This window comes from Theobroma cacao, chromosome 8 (assembly GCF_000208745.1).
Source record: "Theobroma cacao cultivar B97-61/B2 chromosome 8, Criollo_cocoa_genome_V2, whole genome shotgun sequence".
Lineage (NCBI taxonomy): Eukaryota > Viridiplantae > Streptophyta > Magnoliopsida > Malvales > Malvaceae > Theobroma > Theobroma cacao.
The window spans coordinates 424,595-440,180 of NC_030857.1; the positions used below are offsets into that span (position 1 = coordinate 424,595).

At 36.2% G+C, this 15,586-nt stretch overlaps 1 protein-coding gene and 1 long non-coding RNA gene across 2 annotated transcripts; one reads left to right on the forward strand and one right to left on the reverse strand.

Annotated features, from left to right (window-relative positions):
- On the reverse strand, positions 724–2,642 carry LOC18591217. The gene is made up of 2 exons (XR_001928920.1): positions 2,168–2,642; positions 724–1,971 (listed from the first exon to the last, which is right to left on the reverse strand). It is a non-coding gene; the product is annotated as an uncharacterized LOC18591217 (long non-coding RNA).
- On the forward strand, positions 14,746–15,431 carry LOC18591225 (polcalcin Phl p 7). The gene is given in 2 exon segments (XM_018126073.1): positions 14,746–15,256; positions 15,259–15,431. Coding segments are annotated over 2 exon segments (294 nt in total). The 5' UTR covers positions 14,746–15,027; the 3' UTR covers positions 15,324–15,431.

The window sequence follows — 15,586 nt, forward strand, 5'->3', positions numbered from 1 at the left end:
GTAAGATCAATTGAAAGATGAGTTCTTTGGTAGTAATAGGACTAGGCAGATTCAATGTTTAAATTTGTCTAGACAATTTGAGATGTTAAGGATGGAAGATGATGAAACGATTAGGGAGTTTTTTGAAAAAATGATGAGTTTGGTGAATCAATTGAGATTGTTAGGGAAAACTGTGACAGGGGAAAGGTTGGTGCACAAAATGTTGGTTAGCCTTCCAGAAAAGTATGAATTTAAGATTTCTTCTTTAGAAGATTCTAGGGACATTGATCACATTACTTTAAAAGAATTGGTAAATGCTTTGAAGGGTATTGAACAGATAAGGGCTTATAGGCAGAAAAGTGTGATTGAAAGTTCTTTGATAGCACAAACTAAGAATCTTAAAGTTAGTGGTAGTGGTGGAAGGAATAATGAAATTGATAGAAAAGACAAGGATAAGAAAACTGTTGATAGTAAAACTGGAAAATAAAAGCAAAAGTATCAACCTTGTCCTCACTGCAAAAAGACCACATATTCTGCAAAGTATTGCTAGTATAGGCCTAATGTGAAATGCCCATGAATAAAAGTAAAAGGAAGATCAAGTAGTAGGATGAAGACGAAAGAAGAAGAAAAATAAACCTTAAGACCCGTCGATCGACTTTGATACCATGTTGAAGAAAACAGAGTAATCTGGAAAAAATGGATGAACAGAGGAACAAAAGATAGCTAATCGTGAAAGAAGAAAGAAATGATAAGCACAAAACGGTGCACTTTTGCTTTCATTAAAAACCGAAAGAACGGTATTTATAGGTGATTACATGAGAGAGAAATAAGAAAAAAAATTTTAAACCAGCTAAGGACACCTGGTTCTCTAGAAACAGTTGAAAGAATACAGCTAAAAGAATATTGCATAAGGAGTTGTGCTCAGATTCCCAAGACAGCCACACAAGCCTAACGGCTACACAAGTAAAACGACACAGTATAGCAAAGAAATAACAACTCCTAACGGTAATTTAGAAAAGGTAACTTAGTAACTAAAAAGTAAAATACTGACAAAAGCTTTACATATGAAACGACTTGGCTATCTTCCCAAAACGGCATAGCTACTCCTACATCTTCAACTCTAAATTCCCACAATTTCCAACCTGTGACTCATCTTAACAGCAAGATGAGGCCATTCTTCAACATGGTTGAACCGGATCATGAAACTCAATTTCCTTCGTACGTGGTTCAGCCAGAATTTCATGTCGATGGCAAAAACCCTGTAAACTTCTACTATATCTCTTACTATTAGGATTAAACCCAGTAATTAATGATCCCCAGCTCCTACGGATTCCTCACTCCTTAACCATCAAAAAAATAAAATCTCATCCTTCATCCCTCAACAATGGCAATGATAAAATCTCGATTGTCTGCGCCGATACAGGAAGTGAACCGTCTGTCTGTCCGGGAGGTTGTATAACAAAGAATGGCATATTAATAGCAACATGATAATACCACGTATATAGAATAATAAATATCCAATTATAGTTGCTGTTAAATAAACTAGGTCCTTGGAAAGTGGAAGAATTCGCTTTCCAGGAAGGCAATTATTCTTGAACTGATAAGAGAATATATGGTGAAAGGAGGAGGAAAGCTCTAAACTCTCAAATATAAAAATGCGACAACTAATTTTCGCCACCCTTTCCCATGATCTAACATGGCGTATAATATTACAGGATAATGATTTTTGCTGATCTTTCATGGCTGAAGATTTGTGTGGCCCTTGTATTTATGGAATGTTTAACTGCATAAAAACGGTGGTGACACCAAACGGTCAGAGGACGAGGGTCAATCTTTGTTCTACCTGCTGACAGTCATGAGGGGTTCAACGAAACTACACTTTGAAAGTAATTGAGATAGAAACAGAAGGGCCATTGACCTAACCTTGATGATGTCGACAAGTTGGAATCGGACAAAATGCTTCCATTTGAAAGTAACCTCATTCTTGAAAAGCTGAAGAGATCAAACAATGACGTAAAGCATTTTCCAAGTATACAACTCTTTATTTATAAACTTTTAGTTGTTAAAATTTCTTAAATTTTGTACAAAATCAAAATTAAACACAATATATGGAATAGAGAGAGAGCCTTATATTATTCTCTCACGATATACAGACAAAAGAACATTCAAGAGTAGCATAATACTATACCGTTCAAAAATTCCCAACATTGTGTTCGTACCTACGTTGCCTGAAGCTAATTCCATGGCTGATTCACTTGCAAAACTTGGGGTTGATAAGGCTGAAATGTTTTATGCATGTCGGTAAGGCTGTTGTTTGGTGGTGTGGCTACTTTTCTGTCCATGGTTTTTGGTTCTGTTGCTGCTGCTTCAGATCTGGGCCTTCATTTAGGTTCTTATTTTTGTGCTTCATCTGAGGTCTCTTAGGATTCTCTTATTGCTACGTCTGTTTAGGTTGTTTGTATATGGATATCTTTGTTCTGTTTAGGTAGGGAATTTTGTTCTACAGGGTGCTGTTTCCTCTGCTTCAAGAATACAATTCTCATTTTAATCCATGGTTCATTATTTTTGTAAGACCATGGAGTTGTATTCTCTTTCTATTAATGAATATCTTGATGATTGAGTTTAAAAAAAAAAGAGTAGCATAATACAAGCATTCATTCGACTTAATGTATACTTCTCCCTATTTAAATAATTGCGTTTGAATTTCCAATTATATATATATATATATAAAGGTAGAGTAGCATCAAAGAATTAGAAGTGTTAAAATATTCTCGTCTTTTCAGATAAACAAGAATATATAAAAGTGGAAACAGAATCGGATTCCTTCGTTCACAGCATTTGCACCGTCCCTATATACAGTGAAAAGTGAGGGTGTATCAATTTGAAGCGAGAGATTCCAGTTCAATTCTCTACGCAAACGTCTCTTTCCAAGAAGGAACGTCGTTCCTGCCCCATGCCTCTGTTTAACAACAGGCAAGAGCTCTCTCTGTATATATAAAGCCCATTCCTTCCAAATCTATATATCCCTAGGACGCCAACAAGTTTAGTTTTAAAAACCGCTGAAAGAGAAAAAGAGTCTTACTGAATCCTTTCCAGTACTCGCCTAGTATACGTTTTAGCCGAAAACCAAATTTCCTAAAATAAACATGGGCAGAAAATTTGGTAACACCGGAGCATCAGGTGACAACAAGCAGGAATTGACGAGGGTTTTCAAGCTATATGGCGAAAAGAATGGAGTGACCCGACTCTACAAGGATGATCTGAAGAATGCCTTTGAGTACCTTGGTGCTCTTATGCCCACTTACAAAGCTGCCTCTGCCCTCAGATATATCGATACCGATAACAGCGGATACATCTCAGGCGATGAACTCGAAGCTCTTGTTGAATACGCTCGCAGCTCTGGGTTCCGTTAAAAGCATAGTCTGCCACGGTTTATGGAAAAATGCTATATATATATACCAGTATACATTTACGTTTGTTTTTTGGGTTCCCCACAAATAATAACAGATGTTTTTCTTCTGTACCTGCATGCATGTCCATGTTCAGCATTGGACTTGTACATGCATGTTGATGTTTCTGCCATACATGTGTGATGATGTACAAGGAAGAGGAGCGGTAATTCCTCTTCATTTTTAATTTAATAACTAGTTTTATATTATATATATAATTTGGTTTGTTCCAGTTTTATTATATAGAATGATTTCCTTTTTCTTTTGTAAGGTTGGTAGTAGGGAAAATAGCATGGAAAGGAGAAACAAAAATTTTCTAATGTTTGGTTAAGGAGAAAAAAAGGAGGTAAAATATAGTATTACAAAACAAATTGTCCCTCACCATCCTTACATGGAATGTGAGGAATATAGAGGAAACAAAGGGGAAAATTTTCTGATCACCATGAAACAACCACTTCCACCTTGAGAGGAAGAAATGGCTTGGCTCGCAGCAATTGGTTAGTCTTTGAAGCTGATCATTTCATAGGTCTCCCGATGTGGCAAGAGGGAACCACAGCTCTGGTCTTTGTCGAAGAAAAAGATGTAGTGAAAATGAAGCAGGGAAAACGAACATGTTTCCTTGGAAAAAGTCATACTTCAAGACTTAGCAACTGAGAAATATTTAGATAATCATTTTTCCCCTTCACTAAATAGGGCCTAAGTCAAATTAATTAAGCTTTTTCAAGGAAGTAAGTGTTTCATTTCCTGGGAAAGGAAAGAATTCCTCCTACAAGTTAAACAAAATCTACAAGAAGTATACCTACAGCTCAAAAACAAGGAAGAATTTATCAGGAAATTATAATATGGTTGAAGACAATGTAAATTTCGTTCTAATTTTATACTTCAACTTACCTAGCTAGAACAATTGATAAATAACTGAGTCCAGTCTAATATCCGTAATAAATTCTATTATTTTGGTTTTAAAATTTTGGTTGTATACTTATAAACACTTCTAATTGTGGCCATGAGACATTAATTGAAAATATAACATTGCATTTGTGAAAAACGATTTCCTATCGCATGATCACATTGATTGAGACCAAAAGGATTAATTACGTGCACATTTCACCGAAAGGTGAAGGGGAATCTCACCTCCCCATTTTGAAAAGCAATTCCATGGCCCATATATTCTTGTTCTTGGTTTGGTAAGTTTTGGTTTCCACATGATGACTATTCAAGAAATGGGTTTCCGAAGGATAAGAAAGATGCCAACTTGGGTAATGGGTGGCTTTCATTTTCTACAAAACGAGTGGGCATAAAAAAAAAGATGCTGCAACTTGATATCTAGCTCTTCAAAGTTGATTTGATGTTGGAGGATGCCAATACCGTACTTGCAACAGGATTATACTGTTCTACAAGCCAATTCTTGAGTACTCGTTTGTCTACAGTAGAAGATCTAGTGGCGGAGTTGCGGAGCAGGCTGTAATTTCCCAGCAATACTCTTTCACCCCTATACGCTTTGGCCTTTGGGCCTTTGCTGAGTATGATCCCAAACAGAGAAGATTCTTTCTCAAACCTTTATACACAAGACTCATCCGGATCAATGAGAATACAATAAGTGGAGCATTGGTCCCCCGAGGTCTATATAAACCCAAGGTTCCATACTCCCTAAGGCCACAAGTCCAGTAGGAGACCAAAGCGGCGGACCCCCTGCCTGTAGTATATTTGATATAGTAACCTGAAAATCCTCTCTAGACAACATGGTTTACAAATACAGCAATCCGAAAGGCGGCGACCCATCACCACGTGCGAGTAAGCAGCAGTTAAGGAAAGTATTCCTTGATTGTGATGTCGATGATAACAATGTCCTCACCAAGGAAGAGATAAAGAACGCGTTTGATCGCTTCGGTGCCCTTTTCCCTAGTTTCAGAACCTGGAAAGCACTCAAACGTGTAGATAAAAATAAAGATGGATGTGTCAGCCTGGAGGAGCTTGACAGCCTCATAGAATACGCTCATCAGCAGGGATACATCAACGTTAATTAGCTAGAAAGTCAGTGCTTTCCTCGTTGGTATTATATCTTATATGAATAATTAAATCCTTTGCATAATTGATGTAAGAATATATTCCCCGTGTGAAATAGTCTGCAAGTTTCAGGTTTTAAAGATGTAAAAGGGGGCAAATGTGTTGCCATTGATTAAGCTTCTCTTATGCATGTATAAGAAATTTGCTCAAGTTTTCTTCGTACTGATTACAACATATTGGAATCATTTAATTACATCAAATTTAGACGTCTTCATAGCTTTCTGGCAACATACATATATGATCCTTTGCTTTTATTTTCACCTACTTTGTTTTTCCTCGTCTATGAAACCAGAAGTTCACTTACTTTATGGCAAATTATTTGATGTTGCTCAAAGTCCTTTGAGCTTTACTCAGGACAGTTGGCTAAAGTTTGATTAATATCAGAGAATTGCAACAGAGTCCCAATTTTGACTCTGATTCCAACCTGTTTTGCCTTTTGGGCTGAGAATGACATCAGTCCGAGCTCGTTAAATGACTTATCCTCTAACATCGTCATCAATTGCCCAGTTACATTTCTCTGGTATAAGATGCCTTGTCCTTTCATTTTTCCCATACCACTCATAAAATAAGATAGCTGGATGCTAGATGCTTATAAAGTTTAATTATTTGATTTTAACAAAGTATGCCAATATCAATCAATCCCAAATGTGATAGGATAAGAATCTTTGAATGGAAGATAAAGATTGGTGTACAAAAAATGTAGGTAACTGTAAGTGCAGAACTCGAGTCAGTCTAAATCTAGCTTAGATATATGGCACATTGATACAGTATCATCTGCACCTACGTGTCAACTCGTAGCATGAGATTCTTTCCCAAAGCATTATACACAGGTGGCGGTCGAGACTCCTCCCGATAAACCAAAACGTCGGTCATAGCCATGCAGCACACAAGGAGGTCTATATAAGCCGTGCCCACGGCTTCAAAACTCCCAATATCACAGCTCCCCTGACTATATATCTTTTCCAGATAACTGATTCACATCCAAACCTCAAAATCCTTTAGACAAACATGACAATCACTAGTAAATCAGGTTCGGGTTACCCCCAGGCGATTAGTAAGTTGCAGTTACGGAAGCTTTTCCTGGATTGTGATGCCAATAACGACGGAATCCTCACCAAGGAAGAGATAAAGAAAGCGTTTCACAATCTGGGTGCGCTTCTCCCTCGTTATAGAGCTTGGGAAGGACTGAAACATGCGGATGCAAATAAAGATGGATGCGTCAGCCCGGAGGAGCTTGACGGCCTGATAGACTACGCTTACAAACTTCAATATACGGCCATCGCTAATTATTAGAACTCATTGCTGCAAGTTGTCTTCAGATGTATCTGGCATAAATTGTTTGAATGTGTGCTTGCTGTAATATTTAACAGTACTGGTGTACTTGCAAGTTCTAGGTTTTCAGCTTGTCTTCTATTTATATGATCTGAAGGAGTTACACCTCCTGCCTTGTATGTGATGAAGCTCTGATGTGATCTGTAACTACTGAAATATAACGCAATGCGGATTTCTGGAAACTTTGTGTTCAACCTGTTAAAAACTATGAATTTTGCTCTTTAATTGGTATAACTGGATTCCTGGACTCTTAAATTTTCTGCTAAAATGAGAGAGAGGAAAAGTCTAACTACTAGAGATAGTCACTTTGCCCAAACTAAAGAAAGGGAATGTATGATCGACCAAGGTTCGTCCCTTCATCTTATTAAGTTCCCTTCTTATGATAAAAGTTGGGAAATGGATTTAAAAAATAGTGAGGCTTCTTTATCCCCTTGAGATGTTCTTTGGACAGTTAATCTAAAGCAAATGAATGGTACTGATAAATGGCATCTCACAAGAGGGGCTTAGGTTCATTTTCATGACTTTATAGATTTATACGAATAATCTAAATGTTCGGTTCAGTACTTATCCAAACTCTCAAGATTCTAACTGTTTTCTCCTTTCCTTTTATTCTTCCACCTTTTTGTATAGAATCTTTAGATTGCAATCTTACTAGTATATCAACTATGCAACCAGAAAACAGAAGAGTATCCTATGCAAACGGGGAACTCTGCTTAGAAAGGAATACTAGTCTAAATTAAAGAGTTAACCAAAACATTCTGTTTTTATCTTTATCAATTTTTCTTTTCCGAAATGTCGTTTTGGATTTTATTTTTCTCTACAATCCATTCCATGATTAAAACAAGATGATTCTTGTCAAAAAGTTCCCGACATCATGAAACAAAAAATAAGTAGAACAAACTGAGATAGAAAAAATGATCAAAGATGAAAGGGTGCCCCTTATCCTTTGTATTGTGACAGCATCAAAGCAAAAACAAACACACTACAAACGAAAATGAGCAAATTATGTGAAGAGAACGCATCTGAAAGCAGACTGCAATAGTCATCACTACTAAGCAGAAAAAGTAGAATTCCTATCAACCCCATACTTGGCTAAGGAATCTACAAAGACGTTACCTTCCTTTAAAATGTGTGAGAGTGTGACATGATCAGGTGAGTGAAGGAGAGCACCAATACAAAATGAAGAGGAAAAGAAGAAGAATTGTATAAATACAAAATATAAAAGGTGGGTATCTATAAAGCACTAGCATATTGCATGAAAATGAAGCGAAGACAACAAATTTCAGATTCCAGAAATATGAAGTCAATTTCTGGCCCTACCCAAATCTTTCTTGATAAGTAGGAATAAAATACAGTAGTAATCTGCAAATGCAGGATGCCTAGATCTATAAAAGCCCAGCCCTCCATACTCCCAGGATCATAGTGCAATATCCTTTAACCTATATTGTTATGTTTCTTTTACATAACAAAGATACAGCTCAAAATCCTATAAAAAAAATGCCCCTTTATTACCAGACTTCAGGAAAAAATGCACCAATAAACTATGATGTGCAGCAGATTCGGAAAATTTTCCTTGATTGCGATATTGACGGTAACAAAGTCCTCACCAAGGAAGAGATAAAGCATGCATTTGATCGCTTGGGTGCGGCTATCCCTGGTTATAGAGCATGGCGAGGGCTCCATCATGCTGATGCAAACAACGATGGATGCATCAGTATGGATGAGCTGGACGAACTTGTTCGATATGCTAATGGACTTGGATACAAAATCAAGTAGAATTACGTACATGCACGTTTAATTTACAATGTTTTTAGTCTTTGATGTACTATTGATATATAAGTGTCATGAGGAAGCTTCGCTTCGAGCTTCAGCTTCTCTCCTAATGTTTTAGGCCTATAGCCTTTTCGCCTCTTGTGCTTGGAATGCAAATATAAGATGTTTACATACCCCTCCTTCCTATTAGTTACTGTGCAATTATGAACATTAAGCACTATATATATATACATATATATATTTGTATTTCAATCCTTGCATGTTTAGCCCACTGATCAAAATGATTAATTTTCAAGGTCAAGAACAAATCTTAACCAATGAATTTTAACTATTTTTTCTTTTTTTCTAATTAATTAATGACGGGGAAAAATCTTCTTTCTAAAGATCATAATTCATAAAAAATAAAAAAAAATTTTAAATATCTTATTAGAATGTATATGTTCATGATGATATTCGAAAATAGCAACCATATTTTGTTCCCTCTTACAACTTTATTCAGTCACTGCCTACAGATACTGCTGATGCTGATTCCTAGTATGCTTAGTGTGTACATATTTAGAAATATTTATGAGTTGCAGTTTCAAGGCTCAAAGCTTAAAGGGTAGGTGAAGAGCAAATATTTGAGCGTGGGAATTAAGCCTTATGTCTTTTCTTTTCTTTTTTAAGGCAGAGCCTTTTTATTTTCCTTTAGGGTGCTTGAAGAGCAGATTTCATTGACAAAATAGCAGAAGTACAATCAGAACAAAATTCTCTAAAGCTTAAAAGCATGTGTAAGCCTGATTTCTCTTTATTGAATTAATGAAAGTATTAGAACTCCTAATTTGAGACTATTATAATAAGTTTCTCTTTTCCTTATTTCACGTATCTTTAATTTGATTTACGCATTCGAATATTTAATTTATTGATTGATGTATAATCTCTTTCTTAAAAAATAAAGTTCAAATCTCCCTGCCTCCCTCCCATAATTATATAAAAAAAATTGATTTGCTTTTTGAGTGTTTGAATAACAATAATAACCTTTTGCTTCTTCTTTCTCGAGTATATTTAGACCATGAATACCAATTACGGAAGAACCCCATGAATCTCTTTCTCGAAGAGAAAAAAATAAAAGAAAGAAAGAAAGAAATAGCCATGAATGAGAAAAGAAACGAAAGAAAGAGACAACCATGAGTCTCTTCCCTTTTTCCCTTTGTTCTTCCCGACGTCATTCGAAGTGATGAAACAGATGGACGTCCACAGCTGACGCCTAGCTTTCATGACTTATTCTCATGAAAGATAAACTCATTAGAAAAAAAAAAAAGAATAAGAATTACTATTACTCTTTTGGCACTTAGCATAATTTTTTTTCTACCCTATTTATGGATGAAAACAACTATGAATCTCTATTTCAAAAAGCATTCTAATTATGATTATGAATCTCATTCCCTCTTTACTTTTCTTTCCTATTTCCCCCTTATCTCATCCTCTCCTTTATCGTTATTCTTCTGTCACTTCGACCCAAGTGATGGAACATAAAGCCCCAAGATCAATGCCAACATCAAAGATTATTAAATAGGCAAAATCTTGTGAGAAAGGCATCAAGCTAAATTTTCTATTATCAACCTTTATGCATAATAAGTAAACTTCTATGTAATACACTATTTTTTCTATTCATGATTTTTATTAATTTAATAATTAATCATAACGGAAAAAAATCAAAGTTAAATTTTAATTACTCATTTTTAATCGTCGAAACATTGATCTTTATATACAACAAGATATTATTAGTATTTATATTTTAAGTCAATTATGTTGCGAAAAATGTTTCAAAAACAAACCATCTAAGATATTTATTGAATAAATAAAGATCAGAAAACATTTCTTGGAATGAAACACATTATAAGAGGAAGAGAATAAGAATATCTAAAGGAGAAATTGGAGAAAAATACTAAAGAAACAAAGAGACGAAGTGGCATACAACCGTAAGCGAAGAGATATTCTATATAAATCCATGCGTGTAATAACCCTTTTCCATCATATTAGCAAAACTAAGTGTCTCTCGTATAGTTATCCAAAGCTCCAAACCTCCTCCGTCCCTTTTGCCACCATGCCTCTTTACGTGCCTAAATCCCTGAATCTGACCCTAAATGAAGGGCAACTGAAGGCTATCTTCAAAGAACACGACACCGACGGGGACGGTTGTCTAAGCAAAGAGGAGCTGTCGAAAGCTTTCCAAAAGCTGGGCTCGCGCTACCCTGGCTGGCGAGTTCGTCGTGCACTGCACCATGCCGACACCAACGGAGATGGATCCATCGGTATAGACGAGCTGGACGAGCTTGTCAAATATGCTGTCAAACTAGGATATGGCGTCAACTAGGGTTGTTGTATGTTTATATATACCCATACAATAAAATGGTCTGTGAAAATTATCTTATACGTATTTGCTTCTTGTTTGCTTTGCTAACTGATTGATGAAAAAAAAAAAGGACAAGTTTCTTTCTGTTTGTACTTTTCGCTTGTGAGTTTCACTGTCATCTGTATAAGCTGTACTCGTAACAACAATGGGATGCAATCTTTGTTGGGCAAGAACTTCCCCCTTTCTTTTTGATCTTTCTGATGAATGAGATCGGCATGTGTTTTGAATTTTTTCATAATTTATATGACTAACTTAATTTCAACATGATTACCCTTCTTATAAAAATAAATTCATAAATCATATTTCTTATATATATATATCTCAAATTTTATTTAAAATTAACTTATATAATTACATCTTTTAAAAATAATAATACAAATGATAGATCCAATATAATTATTCCCATACTCCAAGTTCTCCTCCCATTATCTTTTCCGAAGAGGTTACAAGACGCTTTACGCCACATGATAATTCAAGGGATAGATAACTTTCTAAAATTATGAGAATACTATTTTCTTTTCTTTTTTGTTTTTTTTTTTTTTGTCTCATTCATTTTCTCTCACAAGTGAAAGCAACTAAGCTAAAGCATATATGCCTTCTGAAGATGAAATATAACCATATGTTTTAATCTTGAATTTTATTTTATTTTTTAGTCTATAAATGAATATCACATGTGTCTTTGTCTAGACATAAACCAGTTTTTATCATAAGGATATGTGTCATCAATTTAAACCTTATCTTATCAAAAGTTTGAACCTTATCGTATCGTTTCTGAAAAGTGATCCAAGAGGAGAATATTGAACTTATACATGCAAGGTGCACAAGAAAAATGCATCAAAATTAGCATATAAAGAGACTAATACACATATTTAGCTTAAAATATTTCATATCACAGCCTGACAAATAGAATCAGAATGTCCATTACTTTAGAAAATCAGGACCCCTGAATTCAGCTTTCCTTGGCAATTTCTGTATGGGAATAAGTCACACGTGCTTATGCATATGTAGAACTGGATTCTTTACCCGAAAAGACCTTGGATTCCACTTCTTAAATTCGTTTCCAGGTGCGCTATTGGTGTTTTGTTCTGAGTTTCTGATATGTCCCAAAACTACTAGACTAGTTACTTGCAGGAGCTTTGCTTTTTAAGTTTCTCTCCTTTGTTTCCTAATTACCTCTTCCGTCCTTGTCACGATCAAGTGCTTATATTCCAGATTTGATTACAAATGAAATCTGCCAAGTTGACAAAAAATGCCTATGCAACTTGACCACCCTTTTTTGTTGGGCTTGATTCTTTGACGGCTTTCTTATGTGCTTAATTAAGGTCTAGCTCCTAAAAAGACAGGTGGCCGTCTCTCAATGGATATTAGGATGCCATATTTATCCTTCAGCAAGCTCTTTTCTTTCTTTGCTTATGTAATATTGTGGCTTCGTCTTGGTTTCATTTCAAGTCCAATCTCCTTAAGGCTTAAGTCATATGTAGGCCCAAATTCCAAGCTCAGTCCAAGAAGGCACTTACTATTTGGAATTAGAAACTTGTGAATCTGTATAACGTTGAGCTCAATTCTAATTGCAAACAAAGTCAGACTAGATATTCACGAACTTCTAATCGCTTCATTGTTAAGAACAAAGTTATTGGCTGAGTGGTGATAATGCCACAATCTGGAAAGAAGTTGCCATCCTGACAATGCTGAAATCTGGAAAGAAGCTGCCATCCTGAAGCCACTGAACAACAATCGTGGTGCAACACAAAAGGTTCGATGTATGGTTACTTGCTGGAAAATCTGTGATCCTGTGCCGTATTTATCTGTGGAAGGGGTAAACATTGTGGTTAGTCAGGATAGCATGCTTTGTTATATTATTATCAGGATGCCCTGTTTCGGGTCAGCCCGTCAGGGGGAGATGAGTCATTATGTTGTGATTTCTGGGTAATTGTTGTGTGACCGGCTGGAGTGCTGTAGTTTGAGTTCAATCTAGTAATCAGGTGGTTTTTATCATCGGGGACACAGTTGAGTTCAGTTTAGTCAAGGTAAACCAGGTGGCTGTTGTTTGATTGGCACATGGGAATCGGCTAAGCTGATGGGGGCTCGTTTGTTCCGGGAAAGAACCCCTGACTTGCTGTAATCATTGACTTATTTTGTGCTTTAATGACAATCCTCCGCTTTCCGAAAAAGGAACAAAGTTATAGGCAAACTTTCAAATACAATGAATGACTCATATTCTGAGAATACTGTGAAGTAACTTGGAAAAAATTAAGTTTAACTGATGCTTTGAAGAAACAAGGGTTGTGTTTCACATTGGAAGAAGTGAATATTTTATAGTTGATTGACGGTTTAAATTACACAAGTCAATCGAATTTTTTGTACAAATTATCAAAGTTCAAACCACTCAAGGGTAGGTTTATACCCTCAACACGTGATACCATGTAATTTTCCATGAAGCACACTGTGGCTCTTGTTCTAGAACCTAAATGAAAGCCATAGTTTTGCATTCCATCTTAAAAAAGGGAATTATGGGAGGGAAAAATAGGTAGAACAAGCAGCATAAATCCGGGCTGCACTTGCACTACTGCTCAAGGACTTTCTCACCTGCCCTGTGAGCATTAAAAATACATATTTATCCTGAATTATATGGTTTTTATGACTATCATCGTGACTAGGAGCATCCTCATGGATGGAAAACGTATTATGACAATGACCGAGTTCAAGCAATGGTTAAAGAAGTTTGATGCAGACAAACATGGCCGGACCAGCAAAGAACTCCGGAATGCTATTTATGAAACCAGGGGACGATTTGGCCGATGGAAGAGCAGGCGAGGGATACGATCAACAGATGCAGATGGCAGTGGCTATATTGATGAAAATGAGATCCACAACCTTGTTGAGTTTGCAGACAAATATTTGGGTGTCAAAATTCTTTCTATGTAATATTGTGCTGATTATATATAAGCCCTGGGGCAATAGAGTGTGTGTTGCTTTGATCAAAACACTGTACCTCTTGGAATTAAGGATTTCTATATGTTATGCTTGCTACTTTACAATCTTTCATGCATCACTCAGTTCCCTTCACTCTCAACCTTGTTCCTGGTTCAAAATATATTTGAAAGATGGTTTGAAAGAGAGGTTAAGAACTCAGGCAAATATGATTCTAATTTTGGCAGAGCAGTCAAGCTTCATGTAAAGAGAAAGAAGAATCAAGAGTGTACCTGAGTTTTCAGGATAATTTTCAGCAAATGTAAACAGAGCAAGTGACCAAAGAAATTGACCTGGCAACTGGGAATTTATTATATATATACACCATTTCTTATGAAGAGATTCGATGTTGGTTTCTAACCCTTTACTCTTCGTTGGTGATTGGCCTAATCTTCTTCCTGATTTCCATATACAATCCTTTTGGGTCCCTTAACCTCGGATTCTAAAGTCCAATAACATAACACTATCATTAATTCTAGGGAATAAAGCCGTCAGGGATCTAACTGTTAAATGCATTGGTACAGTTTTTGTTCCTCAAGGGGGTCAGGTATCGTTATTATATTAATGACCCTTTCCGAGGGTACCAAATAGAAAGATATCCGTGTTTGTTGCCTAACTTAGCCGCGGCGGCAATAACAAACAGAATTTCCATAGATTAATCACCAGTTGTCCTTCGTTCCTTGGATTTGGACAAACAGCAAAGGTTTATTACTTCTTAATTGCAACCTTTTCTCTTACTTTTTGTGGCTCTATGGGCTTTGTAAGAGATAACAAAAGAATATTAGGCAACATTTGCAAAAGCTACTAATAAATCTATTGCTCTATGCTTCTTAAGCAATAGCAACTGTCTAAACTTTTAAAGGCACTTTGTTTTAAATACTCGACTTCCATGTTTTAATTGTGCTAAGCCAATTTCTAATTGTATTTGCAAAAGCTAAAGCACGACGGAGAGAGGGGGAGAATGGTATAAATTTAAGAATCCTTTGAACTCTCCTACACATCGGACAGCAAGCAAAACAGTGTGCAAGGAATTAACAGTCTTTTCCAGTCTTTGATTATCAGAAAATGGCCCTTAAAACTCGCAGCTACTCCGTCGATGGCAAGCGTGAAATGACGATCGATGAGTTCAAAAGATACTTGAAGAAATTTGATGATGATAAAGATGGCAGGATAAGCAGAGACGAGCTTGCAAATGCTATACGAGCAGCGGGAGGATGGTTTGCTACGAGGAAGAGCAAGCATGCAATACGTTCCGTGGATGCCAATGGCAATGGCTTCATTGATGACAATGAGATCAAAAACCTGGCGGAGTTTGCAGAGAAGCACTTGAACGTGAGAATTTTGTATTTCTGAAGTGTTAATCTCGAGTCACATCCCTTTATCCATTTCTCCTTGTTTGATATGCTCATCCCTTTGTTCAAATTGTTTATCAGTATGTGAGTTGCTTCCATCTCCTTGGAGGCTTGGCATTATTTGTCCATGGATAGATGATGAAAAAAAGACGTTACCCAATGCTTGTTTAGAATCTTTTTACAAGTTCTGATAAGTGAAAACTACTTTCACTTGCTTTATAGAATTCCATCAAAGAAGAATGCATTTCAGTTATACACATTCATCATATATC